The sequence below is a fragment of the Bemisia tabaci genome, chromosome 2, assembly GCF_918797505.1.
Source record: "Bemisia tabaci chromosome 2, PGI_BMITA_v3".
Classification (NCBI taxonomy): Eukaryota; Metazoa; Arthropoda; class Insecta; order Hemiptera; family Aleyrodidae; genus Bemisia; species Bemisia tabaci.
In genome coordinates this window covers 55,212,139-55,234,358 of record NC_092794.1, presented here as the reverse complement: position 1 = coordinate 55,234,358, position 22,220 = coordinate 55,212,139, and the positions used below count along the sequence as shown (strand labels likewise).

General features: G+C 37.2%; 1 protein-coding gene across 1 annotated transcript; it reads left to right on the top strand.

Moving 5' to 3' along the window:
• Nucleotides 1-8,197: 8,197 nt before the first annotated feature.
• Rrp6 (exosome component Rrp6) lies at nt 8,198-22,197 on the top strand. Its single transcript, XM_019047282.2, has 14 exons — nt 8,198-8,443; nt 9,528-9,661; nt 10,468-10,579; nt 11,679-11,995; nt 12,273-12,459; nt 12,935-13,078; nt 13,550-13,740; nt 14,858-15,163; nt 16,359-16,521; nt 17,303-17,560; nt 18,588-18,812; nt 19,266-19,355; nt 19,917-20,225; nt 21,344-22,197. The coding sequence occupies exons 1-14, from the start codon at nt 8,375-8,377 to the stop codon at nt 21,416-21,418; spliced, it is 2,580 nt and encodes an 859-aa protein (XP_018902827.2). The 5' UTR covers nt 8,198-8,374; the 3' UTR covers nt 21,419-22,197.
• Nucleotides 22,198-22,220: the final 23 nt, after the last annotated feature.

Here is a 22,220-nt window from a genome sequence, read left to right as displayed (position 1 = left end):
CCTTCTTTCAAGTTCACGAGTCGGGCTTCAAATGACCGCTTCAGGAAGAGAGAGCTCGGGATTTATCGGGATTTATACTAATTACGGGTGCTAGGACTTAGTGAGTTTTTGGACTAACGCTCTCTTTTTGGGCCGTAGTATCTTGATTTATTTTGCGAGGAAAGCTCCGTACTTTTGATGGATGCCTGCCATTACTAATACATTAGAGCGCCTTTAGTTTCGTATGATACCATGCAATACCTCTGGTGTGAAATAGTTGCTTCAAGCGCTGTGGCACGCTGCGGCGCGGCAGGCGGGCAGCCAGCGCGAAACGCGCATTGGCGCCTACAAACCTAACGGGGATACTTCACGCGTTGCGCAATGTGTGAAGTATCCCTGTTAGGTTTGAAGGCGCCAGTGCGTTGCCGCTCCGCTTTGGCGGAGTCAGCGTTATTCAACTCATGATTTTGAAATGCTTGCACATCCTGTATGGATTATTCTCATTTTGATTGATGAAAACAAACATGTATTAAAGGAAAATATAATGTGTGTATGGTGGTTCCGTGTCAAATTTTATGATTTCCAAAGCACACGAATTTCTACACAATTTCTTATAGCCTTTTATAATCGATGGCGAAAAAGCAACAGCCTGGCGATAAAGTGTAAAGCCCGGCGATAGGAGCTATAGCCCGGCTGCATAATTTTTTATCGCTTCGCATAGCCCGGCCGTATGATTTTCTCCGCATTCTACAGCCTGCTATATGATTTTCTGTAGCCTTCTTTAGCCGGCTATAAGAATTCCTATGGTATTTTGAAACGCAGCTCTTATCGCCAATTTTTACCAGGGTAGTCAAATAATGTTATCAATAGGACTTCTGTTGTGGTAATCCTAAAACTGACTCACTCGCAATCTTTACCTGTAACATATTTCAAACCTTCGACAAAAAATATATTCGAAAACTGAGGAAAAGATACAATTTTAGAAATTTTTGTCCAAAATGTCTTGCAAAACACCTGACGGGTTTGTGGAGCTCTGCTCCACGTTACCCCGCATCTTTCCAGTGTCTACAGCATATGAATGCCTGGCAATCAGCTAATTTTGGTCACCGTTTCGACTCCTCCATCGTTGTCAAGTTATAGTGTTACCAGTAGTATTTTGATGGTAAATTTTGCAAAACATGTACCTCAATATGAAGAAACGTAGATTTCTTGTCACGTTTTAATTTTTTGATAGAAAAACCGACTAACATCATTTCTTGGAATCTAATTAGCATTTAAGACTCGACATTGAAGACAAAACTCGGCATACATGCTCAACTCACCTAACGAATATGGTAAGGTGCTCCTACCCACATGAAACTTTCATGCCCTCGAAAATAATGTTTACATTGCTTGTTCACACTGCTCGGGTAGCTAGTCTGCCATAATACCGAAGAGCACAGTAAGTAAGTGTGGTAAGTGAAGATGAATTAAGAAGTAAGTAAGTAAGTAAGTAAGTAAATGAGTGAGTAAGTAAGTAAGTAAGTAAGTAAGTAAGTAAGTAAGTAAGTAAGTAAAAATTAAGTTTATTTGAGAAAATAGATCTGCAACGTTCGAGCGGAAAATTTTTCCCGATCGATTTCTCCGGCACTCGTAAAATTTTCAATAATCGTCCAAATGCGAATTGCGAACCTATTGCTTCCCCATAACTCGTTGTTGTTGTTTTTTTTTTTTTTTTTAAAAAAAAATTGGGAATACGCCCCATAACCGCTTCCCAGTCCAACCCCACAGAGCGCCTCGTACCTCAGGCGTTATGCGTTGCTCTATTGACTTTACATTATAGAGTGAGATAAAACGAATTTTTCCGTTTCAGCTGAATCAGTCGGTTAGTTTAAATTAGATGGATCGAAAATTCGAGCGGTACCAACTGCTAACTTCGGTAACTACGATAGCAAGTGTTCACGCGGGAGGGGAGGGGGGGGTTGAAGGGAGTCACTTCCCCCCCCCCCCCCCCCCACAGAAATCTAATCAGGTCTCCCCATGAGATGTGAGGGATTTTTATAAATAAAAGTGTGACATACTTTTCGCCTCTGAAATTTTAATTCCACCATTTGTTGATTCGATAAGTATAGCTTAAAATCGCCCCTGAAATGACTCAATTTTTCAAAACATCCAGAGGAAATCCCACAAACATCAGCTTGCAGCTAGGGGAGTGCCCTAAATCCTCTTCGACGAGATGTCCTTTTACCACCCCCCCCCCCCCATCCAACACACACAAGAAAGTTTCTAGCTCCCCCCAAGATAGTGTTTCTTCTCTGAAATTGTTGTTATTTTGTTGTTACGTGTATGTTCAGCAATCTAGTCTTGGTATTCGGCCTGAATTACTCTTCTCTGTAATGACACACTGTTTGGATCCGATGGCAACAGCGCCTCGGTGTCCGTCTCGTAGTGCGTCTGGTGGATGGTGGAAGCTGGAAGATGGAAGTTGGAAGCCAAGGCCTCTTGACCGCGGGATCGCTTCGCTGTTTTGCCGTGCTATGGAAAAACGCCGTATGAACCTTCAGGCGTTGCCAAATTTCCTTTCAAAGGCCTTGTCTCCACGGGCCTTTTCACGAGATTTGTTCCAGGGAAAAATCCCACTTACGAAGTTGAGGATCATGGGCGTAGTTAGGGGGGTCCTGGGGGGGGGGGGCATGCCCCCCCAGAAAAACGGGATCCTTCATTCCTCACCCTCCCCCCGCTCTCTTCACCACGAGAGGTGGTCCCATGCCCCCCCCCCAGAGAAATTTCCTAGCAACGCCCCTGTTGGGGATAGGTATTATTGGGGGGGGGGGGATTGGGGGGATATTATTGGATTGGGGGATATTATTGGATTGGGAAATATTGAGTTAATCAATATTTTTCCCAGTACCAAAGTATGGTCCTTTTACTCCTAGGACCCACTGAGAAAGGAAGAAGAAACGTAAACGTATTGTGCGATATTTTGTTGAATACTCCATGGTTCAGGTTTGTTTAGTTAAAATAATGTGTCTAATTGTCAATTGAGGGCAGTTATTATTTTAATCCCGGTTAAATACTCGACTTTATCTAATTTATCTTCCCGCGCAAACTAGTCGCAGGACCGTATGAGCCCGTCGTCCCGTGGAGACGGTAACTGGGAAAAATCCCAGAAGTTTCATTCCTGCGATTCGAACTTGGGACGAATCCCATGAAAACGTCCCGTGGAGACAAGGCCTTAGACCGCGAATTTTCTGGTAAATTTTTGAATATTTTCCTCCCAATTTTCCAGATCATTTTGTTCACAATTTCACCTGAAGATTCTGAAAATTTCAAGGAAAAATATTCATAACTTTCTTCAAAAATGAACATTTGATCGAAGTAAATGTGGCAACTCTCGAATGTTCATACGGCGTTCTTCCTTAGCACGGCAGTGTTCGTCTCATGCCGTCTCCTGAGTCTCACTCCCGAGCTGCAGTCGGAGTCCCAGAGAGTCGGTGTATCGGACATGAGAAACTTCCAAATAAGGAGGTCCGCCGCGGTGATTCACTCGGCCAGAGACGCTCCCGATCCAGCCACTGTGCCGCTCGCTCGGCCAAGGTCCCCACCGCACCGCGTCCCAGGAGGGGGCAAGTTCCGGAACACCGGAACTAAGCTTCTACTCATCAGTTCCTTCATCGGCATAGAGAAAAAAACGCACTGAAAACAAAATCTCGGTATATTTACTACGAAAAGGGTAAAAGTACCAAGAATTCAGGGTTCTTTTTGATCCCAGTTTTTTCTTGGTAAAATTACCATTTACGGGATTGGTAATTTTATCGAGAAATTTATTGAACTTTCTCGGTAATTTTACTGGACCTTGGTAAAAACGCCAATATTTTTTATCGACTGTGGTAGAATTACCGAGATAAAATGGCAAAGTTACCGGGAATTGATTACCAATAAAAGTGGTATTCTTACCTGGAAAAAACAGTAAAAAGACCGGTTTTTAGGTAAGCTTACCAGTCTGTCTTGGTAAGATTACCAATAATTGGTATAAAAAAGTGCGATGGTAAAGGTACCAACGGACCTTGGTAAAAACGCCGAGAATTTTTTTTCAGCGCAGCAGAATTCCAAATTCAGAGTATGAAAAAGGGCCGTAGCGTCCTTTAATGGGCTAAGTTCAACCCGAGGACTATAATTTCAAACGTTTTTCATTGAATCACTATTTCCAGAAAATACACAATTTAAAAAAAAAAAAAAAAAAAAAAAAAAAAACGATAAGAAAAAGCGTCATCGACAAAAGCCAAAATGCCCGACTTGCGACCACCTCATTTTTCTCTCGATACTTCATACCCCAGTGGCAATGATCGCGATAATGGGATTGGAGAGTGGATTGCAATATTGTTGACGTCGATTTATGGAAATTTTATCGAAAAAATTGCGAATGGCGCTTTCATCACATAAATTTGCAATAAAATCGCGATTTTATCGACGGCGATTTATCGCAATATTATCGAACAAAAAATCGTAATTAATTAGGATACAATTTCGAATTTATCGAACGCGATTTAATAGAGATGAAATTGCGACACGATCGAGGATAATCGCTTGGATGTTGTTAATCCTAGCAATTTTCTTCCAAAAAATCGAAATTCAATTTCAAAATGTCGCGATTTTCCCGTTGAAAAATGCTACTTGGGTAGCTGGATTCAAGGGACCCATTCAATCTCGCTGCTAGTTGGCGAGACCACGTGGTTGGCTGTTATGTACAATTAAAAAGACAAATTTAAGCCTGGAAAAACTATCAACATGGTAGAAACAGAAGAAAAAAAGCCCTAAAAAGAATGGTGAGTTAGCTAAACTTTTGTTGTTTTTTTTTTCAAAGAAAGACCCAAGTATAGCAAAGATTGCAATTAATTGAACTTACGCGGTACAATCATTGCTACTGTCTCGCAGTGTTATGTTTGTTGTCTATTCACTGACTAAAGGGGTTACTCTAATTGAAATGTATTGCAATGAAGCTGAAATACGCCGCAACTTTTTTTGATTGACAAATCGCTAATCTTTCATGGTTGCATCAGTAAATATTCCAGTTAGGAGCTTCCTAAAGTCTCCAAAGTCCATAATTCAAAGACTCGTTTTCCAATATAACAAAAAACTCTAAAATTCAGTAGTATTTTTGCCGGGAAGAGAAAAAAAAGCCTTTCTCTGGTAAAAATTGGCGATAAGAGCTGCGTTTCAAAATACCATAGAAATTCTTATAGCCGGCTAAAGACGGCAATAGAAAATTATATAGCTGGCTGTAGAAAGCGGAGCAAATCATATAGCTGGGCTGTACGAAGCGATAAAAAAGTATGCAGCCGGGCTGTATAGTTCCTATCGCCGGGCTTTACTTTTTATCGCCATCGGCTATAAAAGGCTATAAGAAATTGTAGAAATTCGTGTGCTTTGGAAATCATTAAGTTTGATACGAAACCACCATAATATTCACAAAATATACATTATATTTTCCTTTAATACATATTTTTTTTTCATCAATTAAAATGAGAATAATCCATACAGGATGTGCAAACATTTCAAAATCATGAGTTGAAAAACGCTGACTCCGCAAGATTATATTGGAGCCTAACACAGAGCGGAGCGCGTGCTGCCAGCGATAAGCGCGCACCAGCGCCTACAAACCTAACAGGGATACTTCACGCATGGCGCAATGCGTGAAGTATCCCTGTTAGGTTTGTAGGCGCTGAGGCGCTTTACGCGCTGGCTGCCCGCCCGCCGCGCCGCAGCGTGCCACGGCGCTTGAAGCAACTATTTCACACCAGAGGTATTGCACAGTATCATACGAAATGGAAGGCGCTCCAACATATTAGGAATGGCAGGCATTAAAAGTACGCAGCTTTCCGCGCAAAATAAATCAAGGTACTACGGCCCAAAAATAGAGCAGTAATCCAAAAACTCACTAAGTCCTAGCATCCGTAATTAGTAACATTTAGCATACACTTTATCCTCTGGCTGTTGTTCAATCGCCATCGGCTATAAAAGGCTATACGAAATTGTGCAGCCGGCTGTAGAAGCTATTGAAAATCTTACAGCCGGCTTTAGGTCTATGGTATTTTGGAACACAGATTCTACTGCCAATTTTTACCAGGGTTACGCAGCTAATTGATAAAATAAATGGTTTAAATTTTGATTTAAAAACCACGCACGCAGTTGTGTGGCTCAAGGAGGGCACCACACAGAACTCTTGCACTAAATTCTCTTTTGAAACCTGCTCAAACTGACAATGAGACCCTCGATGAGAATGCGGTATATATACGTATACACTATTTTACTATGTACCTACCTAGAGATGTATATTTCAAGTTGACGATATAATCTTAATTGCCAAAAATAGATACTTCTCTGTAGGTAGGTCCCAATGAAAAAAATATTGAGAGGCGACTTGATCTGAAGTTTTAATACAGGATACGACACTCATATGCTCCAATTTACCAACATCAGCAGGTAAATCACATACCTATTGTAAAAATCGCAAACTACATATATACCCTAACGTAATTGCGGTGTTTAAAAGCTTTTTTGCTTACTTGTTTTATTTTAAATATTTATTATGATTTTCTGAAACGAAAAAACAAATTAACTTCGTTGCTTGAAATTTTCACAGAGTTTTCTTCGCACAGAGTCGGAAAATTACGATGATTTTAAAAAAATAGCGTCGGATAGTTTTTTACTGAAAAAAAGAAAGAAAGAACAAAACTAAAAAAAACAAAAACAAGCAAAAAAAAAGCGCGTCGCCTCAGACCGAGATACGTGATTTGAAAGTTCCACCCTCGAATTATGTCATATCCAGTTTCTTTAACTGCCGTACCTATTCCTATATCTATCGCTTTGTAAGCCGCTGTCTCATGGCGCGGCAAAACGTCAACTGACTCATCAGTTAATATTTGTATCAAGTATTGACCAAATCAGTAGTGGACGGCTTCCATATCGGCAGAGTTGCCGGCGAGCAGAGGCTCCCCGAAATTTGTCGCAATGACTCGTGTGTAAAAGCCTAGAGTTTTCGCGCGGCATTTGACAACCCAGCAACCAGTATTCGCGACCTGCTCTCACTCGGCCAATTAGGCAATGGAAAAAGGGCCCTCGAAATGTCATGAGTCCATATCGATGCCTGCATTCAGAAAAATCCAATGAGGATGTACTCATCTCATAGTTTCTGTTATTCATGTGTGCAGATGAAAATGTGAGCTTATATTCGTGGTGGGCATGCACTCTTGTACACTAAGCTATATTTCAACGCAACCGAAAGGTTTTCAGTCAGAATGGAGGCGGAGACAAGGGTTGCTGTATGTTGGTCTCAAGTGAAAAATTAGCCAAGAAAATCCAAAATCGGGTGACTTTGCCTCTACCGAATGGCGATCAATAAACTTGCATTGTTGCCAATGGCGCCTGCCCGGGTAAGAAATGTTGAAATAAAATTGATAATTTGATCCATGAATGCAGATTTTAAGCGTTCAATAAGATGAGTAGATGAATGATAGGCAAGTTGGAATGCCAAAAAAATGCAACTGATTTAAATGTCATCACAATAAATACGATAAAGAGGTGCCCCTTCAATCATTAGATAGGCAACATTCACAACACTCCAATGCAGTAGCAGTAATCTGTCGTTGAAAATAGTTGGAAATATCATTTTGATATAATTACAAATAGTTACCTACGAATTATCACAATTATTTGTAAAGATTTCGTTTAGAATTAGAGTTTCTCCTCGTCCATGAATAATTATCGCTGAAAGCATAACGGTTTTTTGCCATTAAAAATTCGAGTTATTTAGAATCCAGTTTGAGGGCTCACTAAAAAATTTAGTTTTACGCGAACAAATACTGTGCACTGACGGAACGTCATGAAATTCCACAACTTTTCCATAAGAGGATAGGGAGCTGTAAAGTAAACGGATGCAGCAGATCATCATCACAAAACACGAGATTTCCTCTTTCACCGATTGAGCAAAAATGTTAAATCAATAAATAAAATAAGTTACAGAGGTGAAAATCAAGACAAGTAAATGTATTTTCACCCAGCATCCTTTGATAATGCGAAAAACATTTGAGAATACATGCGTAATCCGTCATTTCGGTGGAAACCAGGTGCGACGGGCGGGGGAAAAAGAGCGCTAATTTAAACATTTGGCGGGAGATTCATACTTCCTCCTGCTCCCGCCACTTATTTTTTACACCAATCATCGGACTCCCATGCTTTTCTCCAAAAAGTGAGGTTAGACATGAACACCTTGTCTCCAAAGTTTGCTGGCTGGTGCTAAAGTTTTCAACCAATTCTTCCTCCTTTTATTCTATTTGACTTTTTTTAATGTAATTTTAATCTAGTGGCAAATTATCATTGTAGTTTCTAGTTCCACCTTAGGAATTTCCTATCCACGATGACAGATGATGCCGAAGATAAACTGCCAAGTCTCCCGGGGTTTGATACTCTTCAAGACTTTTTCAAGGTATCACTCATTCTTTCAATTTTCTTCACAATTGGAATGTGTCTCCTCTGAAGCATCCTCATATATTAATGCCTAGAATGTCCATTTCAGTCACAGGAATGTTCTTATCCCTCTCCACAAGATCAATGTATGGACAGTTCTTAACCCCTTCAGTTGATCGGATACATCCCAAGGGCTTTTTTTATCTGATCTGTAGTGATTCGCAATGAACTGCGTTACTTTCCTATCCCGGTCCACTGCTATGGTCCAGGTAGGTTCATGCATTCCAGGCATAGAGCGCACAGAGTCGTAATGTGAATGGGAGAGCTGGGACCATGTCCTGGACGACGAGTTCCGAGCCCGGTGTGCGGGTCACTTTTTTGATACATGTTCGATTCATAATGGTGGTGTGTGGAATATGTAGTAATTCCTATCTTCCGTATTGCCATTGGATGGCTGGATCCCCGCGTATTGCAAACAATCGATTATGTCTAGAAAAAGTGGCCCTGTGTCGCTCAGGAGTCATCGAATTTGGGACCTGGAAAATGCTTAAAAGTGGTCCCAGCTCTCCCAATCACATTGCGACACTATGTACTCTATGACTCCAGGGAAACCCTTGCATTGCTCTCCCAAGGTGGGTCATATGCAATCCTGACTGACCTGAAGGTAAACAGCTTGGATAATCCTATCCATCGTGCCTATTGATTTGGTTTCTATGACTGATTCATCGCAAATTTTTTGAAGTACCAAAGTGAGGCCTATTTGAATTTGATTTGGGCATATCTATGCCTCAAAGAACTATTTGCAAATTAAGTAAATCTGTAGGAACAGTGAAGCCCATAATCTCCGTGCAGAAAGTGCCTACCAACTTAATTCTTCAGGCATGGTTCCGTTCAGCATAAAAGTGTCCGATCAACGATCCAAGCAGTGAGCAATCCTCCTCTAACTAAAAAGCATCCTAACGATAGTGTTTCACCACAAATTTCTCTGTCACATGATTGTCATTTTTTGAATCATCATCTCTGTGAGTAAAATGTCCTGCCATGGAACTTTAAGCTATCGTGTAATGAACTTTTTTTTCACATACCAAATCCCCATTTTTCAGCATGGCTATAAAACTGTCATGGAAGGAATCAGAGCCTCAAACAATTTGCCGACTGGTAGCAAGTTTGATATGTACACAAGTTATCCTGACTTTCATCATCTCATGAAGTGCCAAGGCGGCAAAGTTCTTGATCTGTGAGTTTTTTACAAGCAACTTATCTTTCATTTGTAAATTAAATAGCCTATCCTGACTAATACTACTCCAAAAGATTTTCAATCATCATAACACAAGTCTACGACACTTGCAGCAGATTTACTCTGAAGTAATTTTTTTTATTAGATTTTTTATTTTGGTTCTTTGTTTAAAGTCAAACCATTTGTAAAAAAAGACATTTCTTGCAAACAAGGGAGAAGCAAATCTGCTTGATTTTGTATTATTAAAAAATGCAAATCAGACAGCACATACATATGAACTCTTCAATGAAACTGAAAGCCACTTCAACAATTTTATTTTAATTATTTTCTAAATGTCGGCATACTTTTATAAGGACAAAATGTAAGCGTAAGAGGTCAATCAAAGTTGCAGAAACTTTCCAACCAAGCGACTGGCCCAGTTGTCTGCTGGTCACATGAACTGGGAGAGCATTAATTTATTAGGTTTTTTTTTTTTTTTTTTTTTTTTTTTTTTTAAATAATGAAAATGTCTTTGATCAATTTTGCATGGTTGCATTTGAAAGTGTGAGGCAAGACAAGGCCATATAAGGAAATTGTCAAATACCCGTTAATTGTGTACTTTTTTGTTCCTCAATTTTTTTTTGTTTGTTTTCTTTAGTTGTGTGTAGAATTTCAAAATTTACAAAAAATTTGACAAATCCAGGGCTATAGTTTATAAAGCATTCTGCTCAGTTAATTCGTGAAATTTCAGAAGTATTCAATATTTTAGGATTTATTTCAGGTTGTCTATACACCTTGTATTTAATTTTTTTTTCCCCTCATTCCAGCATAAATCTCCTGCTGAGACACCAGGGTATTAGTGGAAACATTCACCATCGAGATTTAGAGGACAAATTTGAGCTAGTGGTCGAAGGAAATGATGCTATTCTGGAAAGAGTGGTAAGAAGTGTTCTGATTTTTATTTTACTAGGATCATCATGTGCAAATGGGAACATTATGTTTATTTTATGGTGAAAACGTTCAATACTGTCGTTTAGAATGCTTAGCTTGCTCGCATTTTTTTATTTTGTAAGAACGAGAGAAGAACTAATGCAAAAATTTCAAATTTAGTAACTAACAAATAATCTGGTGTCATGAAATATAAGTACTTCTTGTTAGATGGATGAAAATGGTCCCAGGGCCTCTCTTTAACAAAATTCCCATATCCTGTCAAAAATCTTCTCTTTCAGGCTTTAGACGTGAGGTGAACAAGGAAAAGATCAGGAATAATTCTATCATATTTCGCCTCTTTCTGGAAGGAAATTGCTAGCACACCACCCCCTTCCCCCCTGTTTCACATTCGCTCTTGATCTCTATACCATGGGTAGCTGGTTTTCTGTTTGTGATGCCTAAGTCCTACGGCAATAGTTAGTCCAACTGGCCTACCTCTCCCCTGAAAAATTCCCATTTCTTTGTTTCAAATTAAGATAAAGGATGAAGACTTAAAAAAAGTTTGTGGTAACTATTAAGTGTGTGTTGAATTCAGAAAGCAGTTTTATAGAAAAACAAAGTGGTATAATGATGCTCGCAACGCAAATTCTTTTTTTGTTGTACTCGCATAAGTTTCACTATGATTTATGCAAGTATCAAATAAGCTGTAGCATTCACTTTTTTCAAGTGGTTTTCGGTAATAATCGAAACACTTTGATTTTTTTTTTACAAGTTTGGTACTGCTACCAGGAATAATTTTAGAAGTAGTATTCATAACCAGACACAACCTATTAAGTTAAGGTAATTTTTTCTTTGCTACGTTTACAGAATAGTATACTACTTAGTTTTTTACCCTGCTTTGGACACAAAATTTCATGTTCTCTCCTCAGCTTTAATCAAGATTAAAGTACTAAGTAACATGATCACCCTTTTTAATCTATTAATGAGTTTATTCAATTCATAAATCTCATCAACTAAATTACGAGAATAATTTCAATTTACTTTAAAATCAGTAAGATTCGCTTTTACTAATAGTTGAGTGGCCACTGGCTATATCTGAAATTTCTAGGGTGAAAATTTGGATGAATGGAATGGAGTCCGGAGAAATAATGAACCGGCCATTGAAGGAACCCAGGCTGGCCCAGTTCGCGTCAGTGGGAGTTGGAACAAAAACTTGAAAACCTCAGCTGTCTGGAAAGAGCGCCAATCAAATGATGCTACCCAAACTGTGCGACTCGTGACGTCTAAAGTAACTGAGAGACCACAGCTCAAGTTCAAGGACAAAATAGACAACAGCTCTAGTCCATGGGAGCCTAAAATCAAGGAGAAACCTAACGCCATTAAACCACTTGCTATTCTTTATGAAGAAACAGAGTTTGGAGGATGGTAAGGGTTGTTTTTTCATGCAGATTTTGTTCCTAAGTAGGTTTTTTGCTGTCTTAATGAGTATTTCTGAGAGAATCCAACATATCTTGTTTCACCTTTCAATTCTGAGCCTGTGCTATCTCTCCCAACAACCTGACAAATTCATACAAAATAAGAGTATTTGGAATGAAAACCCCCAAGTAAATACTCGGACTGTCATGTACAAATATGTACATTTAATTTACTGTATGTGTAATTTACCTGACATATGTGCTTGTATTTTTCTTTCTGTTTTTAGTTATTCACATCCATATGAATTCGAATTAGAAGCATTCAATCCTGATGATTCTTTTATCAGCCGTGTCACGCCCAAAAAACCACTTCCTTTGGAGAAAACTCCCTTTGTTTTTGTTGACAATGAAGATAAACTGAATATAATGGCAAAGTATCTAAATAGTCAGAAAGAAATTGCCATTGATTTAGAAGTAAGTCCTTTGAGTCCACGTTTCTTTACTTAACTATGTAGGCTTAACTATTACTTCCGTCATCATATTCCTCATTGATTTTTCTCTTTACTGGTCATAATTTTACCTCAAAAGAAAAAGGGAGAAAAGAGGATAGAAAAAAAGTTAAAAAAGTAATTCCATCAACTTTTCAGTTTTTTGTGTATCCTCTCTTTCTTTCTTTAGTCTTTTTTTTTCTTGACCAGAGGAGAAATACCGAAGACCAAGAAAAGGCTTGTCTTAGTGCATTATCATTGCTCATAACAATAAATTTACTCAAAAATTAGAATTAATTAACAATTCATCTCTTTTGATTCTGTCCCCTTCAGCGTATTTCTGTGTTCATTTTACTCAAAATACATTGATGCTAATCTTTCTTTGCCTGTTCAGACCAAAGCATGATTTTCCTTGTATGTTGTTATAATTCAAACTTATGCGTTGTTTTTTTATTTAATAGCACCACAACTACCGATCATTCCAAGGATTCACCTGTTTAATGCAAATATCAACACGGACGCAAGACTATGTAATAGATGCCATAGAACTAAGGGACAAATTGCACATTTTGAATGAAAGCTTTACCAACCCAAAAATTGTGAAGGTAAGAAAAAATCAAAATTTGAAAACTGCAAACTGATTTATAATATGATCCAAAAAGAAGAAGCCAAATGTGAAGATTTGCCTCGTTTTTTATTGCAAGTTAAATCATGAGGAATCAAATGCTATCAGCATTGTCAGAGATATAAAAGCATTTAACACTGAGCAAAGAATCATCTGTCACCCAATTTTATCCATTCAGAATTACAACTGGTTATTGGACAAGGTGTGGAGCAGAGAAAGCGTTGTATATTTTCTCTTTAAAATTTTCAATAGAAAACAATTCACTCAACAGGAAGCTCAAAATTAATTCCTGAACGAGTTATTAACATGCATTTATGCATATTCTAAATTTGCAATGAAGGTACGTATATCATTCAACACCATTTACCTTGATTTTAACTGTGCTAAGTTGCCAATAGACAGCAAATCTGACCCTATTTTTTTTTTTATTTCTGTATGTGTTTCTGTGCAGGTTCTTCATGGTGCAAGTAGTGACATTATCTGGCTTCAGAGAGATTTAGGATTGTACATTGTTAACATGTTTGATACTCACCAAGCAGCAATGCTCTTAAATTTTAGTCAACTCAATCTGGCGTTCCTCCTCAAACATTACTGTCAAGTAGATGCAAACAAACATTTTCAGATGTATGATTGGCGGATCAGGTAAGCCTATTATTTTGACTTATCAGCTAAATCCAGAATACACTCTGATTTCCAAAATATTATTTCTGATAGAATAATGAGTCTTGCTAAAAATAATAAAATCAAGGACAGAATATGTACCAAGTGTGGTATGAGGTAAGGAGAGGACATAGCAATCTGCATTTGAAAGCGTGAAAAGTATGCAGTAGGTCTGTTGCAAACAGGAGATACAGTCCAGTAAATAGATTTTTAAGGTAAAATTGTTTGAAAAGCATAATTAGTATTTTCAAAAAGTGCAAAATCCGCTTTCTATTGCACAATTTGTGTAGCCCATGTCATGCATTTTCAAATTTTCCATACTCTTTTTTTATTTTTGACAGCCAGTTTTACCACAGAAGAGATGAAAGAAAACCCTCACTAACTATGAAAACAAACTCCTGAACTGTTACTGATCTGAATTTATTATTTCAGCTGTTTTACAGCTTAGATAATTGTCTTTCTCAAGGATCAGAGAGAAACAAGATGCTAAAGCTGAAATCTAACTAAAATCACCAAGTATATTTCGAATCACAACTAAAATCAAATTAAAAAAAATACTGATGGCAGGTTTTGAGATTGTTTGTGTATTCAGATTAGGTTGTCTCATCTTTCTAGCGGCAAACCTGGTTGTTGCAGACGAAGAGGGAAGTGCCTGCAGGGGCGAGGAATTTGAAAATGCATGAAATGGACCACTTAAATTGTGTGTTAAGGAGTGGTTCATCGACTTTGTCTAAATGTGCGCTTGTGGTTTTCGTGCAACTTTATCCAAACTACTATTATTCTAGCTGAAGTATCTCTCGTTTAGAACAGACTGTTCAAACTATGCCATATATTTCTAATGACTAAATTTAAAGTAATTTTCCGATTTTACCGTGGCATTTATTGTAGCAGTTTTCACTTCTTATTCTCTAGCTGCTTCTTCCGCAGTTGTAAGGGTGCATATATTGTACACATATTTTTTCTTGTCATTGCAATTAAAAAATCAATTGGTGTATTGCACAAGGGAGGCACCATGTACAAGTTCATAAATTATTTAAAGGTTGGTCATGCATGTCAGAAACATCCAACTTTTATCTCCTATTGTATCAATTTTTTTCAGGCCTTTGTCAGAGGAAGCTGTAAAATATGCTCGTGAAGACACACATTTCCTCCTATATATTTACGACATGATGCGAAATGCATTGATAGAAGCAGCCAACGGCCAAACTAATCTTTTGAAGTCAGTATACAGCCGTAGCACTGAACTTTGCAAAAGACGTTACGTCAAGAGTGTTCTAACTGAGGACGGGCACATGGATATGTATCGAAGAAGTAAAAAATTGTTCAATAACAAACAGATGTATGCGCTTGAGCAGATTTACAGATGGCGGGACAAAACAGCCAGGGAACTAGATGAAAGTGTAGGGTACGTTAAATGCGTTGCTTGTATTTTCGTCACATTACCAAAAAACTTTATTAACTTCAAATTTAATTGTTTTAGTTTTTACGGTATATGATTCCTGAAATTGTAATAGTTCTCTATAATCACTTCTACATGGTTTGTTAGGGCACAATAGTGTATCTTGAAATTTTCATCTGTTTAAAAGAAATGGTATTGTATTAGGCATGGTATTGTATTAGGCATGGTATTGTATGTGTTGTCATTAGGTTTTGAGTCAATTTTCCCCATCAGATATTTTGATGGCAAAAAGATTTTTCATGAGAGCAAAAAGTGTCCAATCTTGGGGCTGATCAAACATGGGAAATTTTCGATTGTCTAGGTAAAATGAAGCTTGAAGGAAAAATAGAAGCCTCAAAAAAGAGGAACTGAGAAAGGGGGATATTTTTTTTCAGTCATTTCAAATACTCCTCAGAGGGTAATCCTACACTTAGAATTAAAGCCGCATCTTCCCTCTGTCCCTCCGTAACCATCAAACTCAGGCAACCCTGGTCCAAGATGATCAAACTTGGGTTGCATAACCAGGAATAGAACCCGAGACCTCCTAATCATAGAGGCCAGCGCCACAACAACCACGCACAAGAGGCTGACCTCCTGTGAAGGATTGGAAGTAGCATGATTTTATTCTGTAATCTAAAAGATTTGCAGACATTTTGACACGGGGAAGAAACTTCAGATAGCAAGATGTCATATCAATATAACAAAATAATGATTATTGATCATATCAATAATGATTATTTACCAAAAGTGTTTTGTAAGATAGCCTCTTTATGCCCCTTGGGGAAAAAGCGGAACTAAATCACAGAAGGGATTCGAGTGATAAGTTGTTTGCTCTGTCATTGAGTGAGAGTAAAACTAATCCATGAAAAGGAGCTTGGGGCTAAGTGACTTACGCTGTCTTATATGAAAACTCCTACAACGAATTTACTAGCAGACTCCCTGACTTCTCAAAGTACTTGGTACCTTTTAGTTAAATACTGCGGAGATGCTTGTACAGTGATTTCTTTTTTCTTTTTCTCCTTTAGTTTATGAAGTGTTTTTTATTATTTCAAACTCAAATCTTTAATTAATAAAAAGTGGGAATAAATAAAAAAGACTTTTTCCTCTACGTTTCTCAAGCTGTCTTTGAGTGTAAGCACTTCTTTTTCTTTCTTTTTTTTAGATATGTTCTTCCAAATCACATGCTTCTCCATATTTGTGAGTCTCTACCTCGAGAAATGCAGGGAATTTTAGCTTGTTGTAACCCAGTTCCACCACTAGTCCGGCAAAATCTACTTGAACTTCACCAGATTGTTTTAAAAGCAAGGGAACAGCCCCTGATTAAGGTAACAATCAGTATTGTCTCTTTCTTTTATTTCTGTTTCTGTTTTAAAACCCTAGCAGTTACGAATACTTTCCAATAAATAATAAAATCATTCGGAAGATCCCTATAACTTGTTTAAGAGGTGTAATTTCTTGAGAGTTTTTTGATATCATCCTGAGACATTATTCTACTTAATAAACATATTTCCAAACTTCATTTGCAGTATATATTCGAGGAGCGCTGAAACTCCCTTCCACCAGGCGATGCCCTTGGCTAGCCATGGAGATTGCACAAAGTATATCTAGAACATAAAGTTTCACATTCAAGGTTCCTGGCCCAATCGAAGACTTTTATTGTTACATACAGTAAGACCTTAATTTATTGGATCATGATTTAACAGATTCTGAGATTTTACAGATCAATCTTCTGGTTCCCTCAAGGGCTTCTAGCTATTCGAATTAATGGATTCTGCGATTTAATGGATCGATTCGTCAGTTCCATAAAATCTGATAATTTGAGGTCTTACTGTAATTGGCTAACGAAGACACATCATGTGTTTTATGTGCATATATGAAAAGATAAATATCAAATGTAGGAGATAATCCTACCCAAAAATTTCAGAATCTTCACAAATTTTGAAATTCTAGGATCGAAACTACTAAATCAAAATTTGAGTTGGATTTTCTGAGCGAAGATCTTGGATTTGAGTTTGTTTACCTGCTAAAAATCATTTGCGAAGTGTCTATCGAAGCTAAGTAAAGCTACCCCCATCCTATGCTTCATAGTTGCTTTCCTTTTTACAGCCAATAATATCAGAAGAAACAGCTGAAACACATCAAAATCGTCAGGAATTAGCACTAAAGATGGAATCTAAGGTGAATTGTGTCCATGACCTAGTATGTATGAAAGATTTCCGACCTGATCTGCCAACACTTATCGGGAAGCACACTGAGCCTACCTCAATTCAAGATTCACATCAGGAAGCCGTATCATGTGTAAAAACACCTCAACTGTCAGTCTTCTGTGGAAGCGACATGGACACTTCTGAGGACGGCGAAGAGGTAAGAATGATCTTTGGAGCACAGATGATTCAGCAAAAGCTCTATGTTCAGGGTGTCTGACGGTCCCCAAAAGTTCCCAAGTCCCGGTTACCCCTGACTCTGGAAGGGTACCCCGATATCCCTGAAAGTCCCCAATTATCTTGTGCAGGTCCCCAAAAAATGACAAAAATTGTCCTAAACACCGGCATTTTCAAATTTTCCCACCAGCTGTGACGGCGCGGTATAACCAGGAATAAAAAAACTGAAGTGTTGCTTGGTTTTTCATATGTTTTTAATGGTTCAGCATGACTTGTAAAATTAGTCGTACAAAATACGCTTTTAACGCTCCAACTAGCTCCCTTTCTCTTATTTTTCGGGGGAAAAAGGTCCCAGATTTTCTTGAAAAAACACCCCTTAAAGACCCCGAAAGTCCCCAATTATGGTTTTTTATAACTGGTAGACATCCTGATGTTTCATTCAAAATATTTGGGTCTAAGTTACCACAAAACCTTCGCAATTTTCACACTCTGAAATGCCACACTTTTAGCTTATAGACACTTCTAATCATGATGTCACTATAGATTTTCTCTGTTTCATCAAATTTGATCCAAACATTAATATTGGCATAACCTCTCCTACCAATGAAAGAGTCAATGTATTTTCTAAATAACCAACACTGATAGTGCTTGTTAGAAACCAAACGTTCACCATTTTTTTTATCTATATTTATTATCCTATCTTGATATTTATTTGAACCTTTCTTACCCCACATTTTCAGGCTGCCCAATAATTTATTTTTTGGAGGGGGGTGGAGGATAAAAAATATCTGTCTGTTACAATCCATTAGTGAGGAATACTTTTCTTCAGCACAAAAAGAAATAGACCACCAGACAGGGTATGAAATTGAGGATTATTTTATCTTCCTTTGTCAGGAAGTGACTCATCTTTTTTTTTATTATCACATATTTTAATATTTCAGTAGGAAGCCGGAAGCATCAGAGGTTTTGAAACCGACAATAATATTTTTTCTCACTCTTTGTTTTTCTAGGATGAAGAAGAGAACTTGGCTTCCATTGCAGCTAAATCTATCAAATTTGCCTCCCCATATCAACGATATAAATCAACGAAACCATATTTGTTTGCCCTGGAAGAAGAAAGAAAAAAGAAAGAGGAAGAGAAAAAATTGGCAGAATCCAAACGTATCAAAACCGAAGAGGAATCATCAGCTCGAATGGAGTTAGTTGAAGAACAAATCTCTGAGAAATTGAATAGTGTAAGCAATTATCATGTTTATTTATTCTTTTTATGACAATTTAAAACAAAGATATTTATATGTGAGAGTTGCGTTAAGAATCTAACTTGTTCAACTAGTCTGAACCTTGTTTTTCCCTTTCAACTTTTTTTTCACTAACAAAAATTTAGAAAACGTTGACCCATGTACATTCTTGACTCCTTGACAGGAAGTGTTTGTCTTGTATTCTTCAATTCTTCTTGAAAAATATTGCTGATTTTAATGCAGCCCACTGACTTTGGAATGGAGATAATCTATTCTCAAAAAGATTAATTGTCTTTCTCCTCGTTTTTTGTTGATCCTGTAAATTCAGGAGACCCTCCTCTATAGCTTTGTCTTAAAACTTCATTCCCTCATGTTTTTCCGATTGAACGTTTTTTTGTCTCGGTATAACAGTTCACCAAGTAATGATTTTTTTCTAATACTCTGTTATAGATACGAGATCAAGTCATGAACACTACTTCACGCAAACGAGACCACTCTCCTGACGAACATTTGAGTGCTCTCTCTTCACTGAACGATCAGGTAAGGGTTCCTTCTTCTTTTAACCTACATAATATAATACTTTTACGCTGTAGCTGAAGAAAATAATGTAAATACCTAATCCAGGTCTCCTTTTTTTTTTTTTTTGGCCAAAATTCTGGTGGACTTCATCCTTTTTTAATCGAAAATTTTCCATGATTTCTCTGCCAAGAAATACAGTACAAAATCAATCTTCTGAATGTGGTAGAAATGAGCAAAAATTCCAGTAAAACAAACATTTACTGTGTTTTTTCTTCATTTCTTTTCTGTGTGTGTTAGTGTGTGCATGTATTTGGAAGGTATTCAAAAGAGCCAAAATTTGTGACTGAAGGTTTTCCGCTTCCTATCAGGGATTTACGATCTGCAACCCTGTGCTCGATATAAAAGCTCTAACTAAGCTTTGATAAAATTCAAAAATTGCATTTTAAAATCTCAAATCGTTTCAAGAGATATGGATAGCAATGTCTGGACTCTAAGCATCCCTCTTAGGGTACCCCTAAGAGCTGCATGGAGAACTAGAAAGGAAGCATTTCCCAACAAGTGCAATCAATTTTTTTGTTTTAGGTTGGCAAGAAAAAACGGAAAGCAGAGCCTCTGAACATCAGGAGTGATGAAAGAGTAACATCAAACCATAATGTAGGACTCTTTATCAAAGAGGAAAAAAATGAGATTAGTAAAGAAGCTCAAGTTTCAGGTAATCCAAATGCTGCTGCTGGACAGTCCAGGAAGAAAAAGGAGAAAAGTCAGCAAGGGAATTCTCGGCCTTCAACCATTTCAGTTGATTATAGCTCAATAAACTACAATGAATTTCATTCAAACCCTGCTCAAAAATCCGCCTTTTTAAAGCAGATAGATGCTAAATTCCAAAGTCAAGTAAGTTTCAAATATTCATAACATTTTAATCATGCCGTAGCATTTACAATATTTTTTCACTTATTGAACGTCACAGCTTTTTAACATAATTTTTAATCTTCAGGGTATTTAACACTAGAGAGAACATACTGAGTTAATTAAATTTAAATTTGTAACAATATCATTCCCATAAAATAACATACATATTATTACAGTAAAACAGATTTATAAATATAAAAAAAGTAAGTTCAGTATGACCATGAAGCCAGACTTTCATCAATTTTTAAATAGTTTAAATGTCAGTAAGTTTAAGTCATAGGTTGGTTTTAGTTTCATTTTTTTCTTTCTTCCTTAAAAAAAACCATCTACACAAGGCAAACACATTTTAGAGAGCAATAAGTTTTGTGTGTCAGATCTCAATAATTTTAAAATGGAGGGTAATGAGAAAATTTGGATTACGAAGAATTAAAGGCATGTTAGTGTAAAATGTTAAAACCTTTAGGTCCACTTTATTATTCATATAGATACATGATGGCATCCATGCATTTACATACTTAAAATCGTCAAAATATTGACTGGGATTTTGTCTTTAAACTTATTTTCTATCATGGGAGGGGGGGGATTGCTTCCATTTGTAGCATCTCTGTCTGCTTAAATTTGAAAGAGCACTGGGATAGAAACTTAAGAAATTTTAACCATTATTGTCATAGAATGCCTCCAACTAACTGCTTCAAATTCATCTGATGTGCAAGTACCATTGATTTTGAGAAAACTATTGGCCTCTGCCAGTGTTGGCTGCACATGATTTTTCATCACTTTCTTCTGCAACCATCCTTAGAAATCCTTGAAAAATTAGTTGGAAGCCATTCTGAGTTCGTGAAGAGCCCTTGATTCCAAATTCCTCGGACGTTTCGGATTTCAGGCTTTAAACCTGTACCAAACCACCATGAAGATAAAACTCATTTAAGAAGCTTTAAAGGATTGACTCCATGCAAGGTAGCTGAAATACTATTTTTAGAATGTTAGGTGTCAAAATCCTCAAGATAGCCAAAAGCAATGTGCAATAATTTCTGCAGCCACAAGTCCACATAAAGTAACTAGGATCTTACGTAATCTTTTGTTTTCTTTTTTCGTTCTAGAAAAAGAAGAAAGGTGGTAAATTCAAGAAGTCTGGTAAAGGAAGTGGAAAGAAGGGAGGTGCTTTCAAAATCTAGTAGTTCTGTACCAAAAGGTGAAATCTATTCCTTTACTCTTATGGAAATTAGTTTTGCTTGATCCTTCCTTTGAAAAAGTTCAACTCTCCAGAATGTCTATCAGGAAACCAAAAAATATGCACATCAGCGCCATCGATGTGAAGACAAGAGAAAATTTCACTCAGCTCATTCCCCTCATCTGAAAAGAACTGAAAACTCCCCTTTTCTAATTTTTTTAATAGTTTTTGTCTTTTATTATCAGATCCTTTTTCTTTGTTCAAATCAGGATTTTGTCAATCTTTATTTTTTTATCAGGAATGATTATTTACAAGAGTCTCTCAGGAAGTAAGTTTTCCTGTTTATTTTTTCTTTTTTTTTTTCTCTTTTTTTAAGGAGCATACAAGTCAAAAAAAAATTCAGCTTCAGTTAGAATGATGATGCAACTACATACAAATTAGAGTTCATCAGTCACATAAAAGTGATGTGTAACTTTATTTTTTTAAAATTTTGTTATTTCTTTCTTTCTTAAACTACATGTTTTTTTGATAAGTCTTATTGTTATCAAAATGTGTAGATCACAGTTACATGAATTTTTAGCATCTTTAATCGTTTTACGAACTCAGTTTCCGACCGAAGAACCCTCTAGTTTTACTGTTTATTTCAACCCTAGCTGTTGAACTGACCACTGTAAATATTGACACTACTTCTATGAGCTTTTTACAGAATTAAGTAGTGTCTTTTAAATATGTGTAAATATTGATCTTGTGAATTTTGTAATAAATTGTTTATTTTACTCATAACTTTTGTCTCATCTACTTATTCC

Excerpts from the sequence above, each read along its gene's own strand:
- Rrp6 (XM_019047282.2), top strand. The coding sequence starts at position 8,375 with ATGACAGATGATGCCGAAGATAAACTGCCAAGTCTCCCGGGGTTTGAT. Across the intron at positions 9,662-10,467 it reads GGCGGCAAAGTTCTTGATCT|CATAAATCTCCTGCTGAGAC; the intron begins GTGAGTTTTTTA and ends CCCTCATTCCAG. Across the intron at positions 13,079-13,549 it reads CCAACCCAAAAATTGTGAAG|GTTCTTCATGGTGCAAGTAG; the intron begins GTAAGAAAAAAT and ends GTTTCTGTGCAG.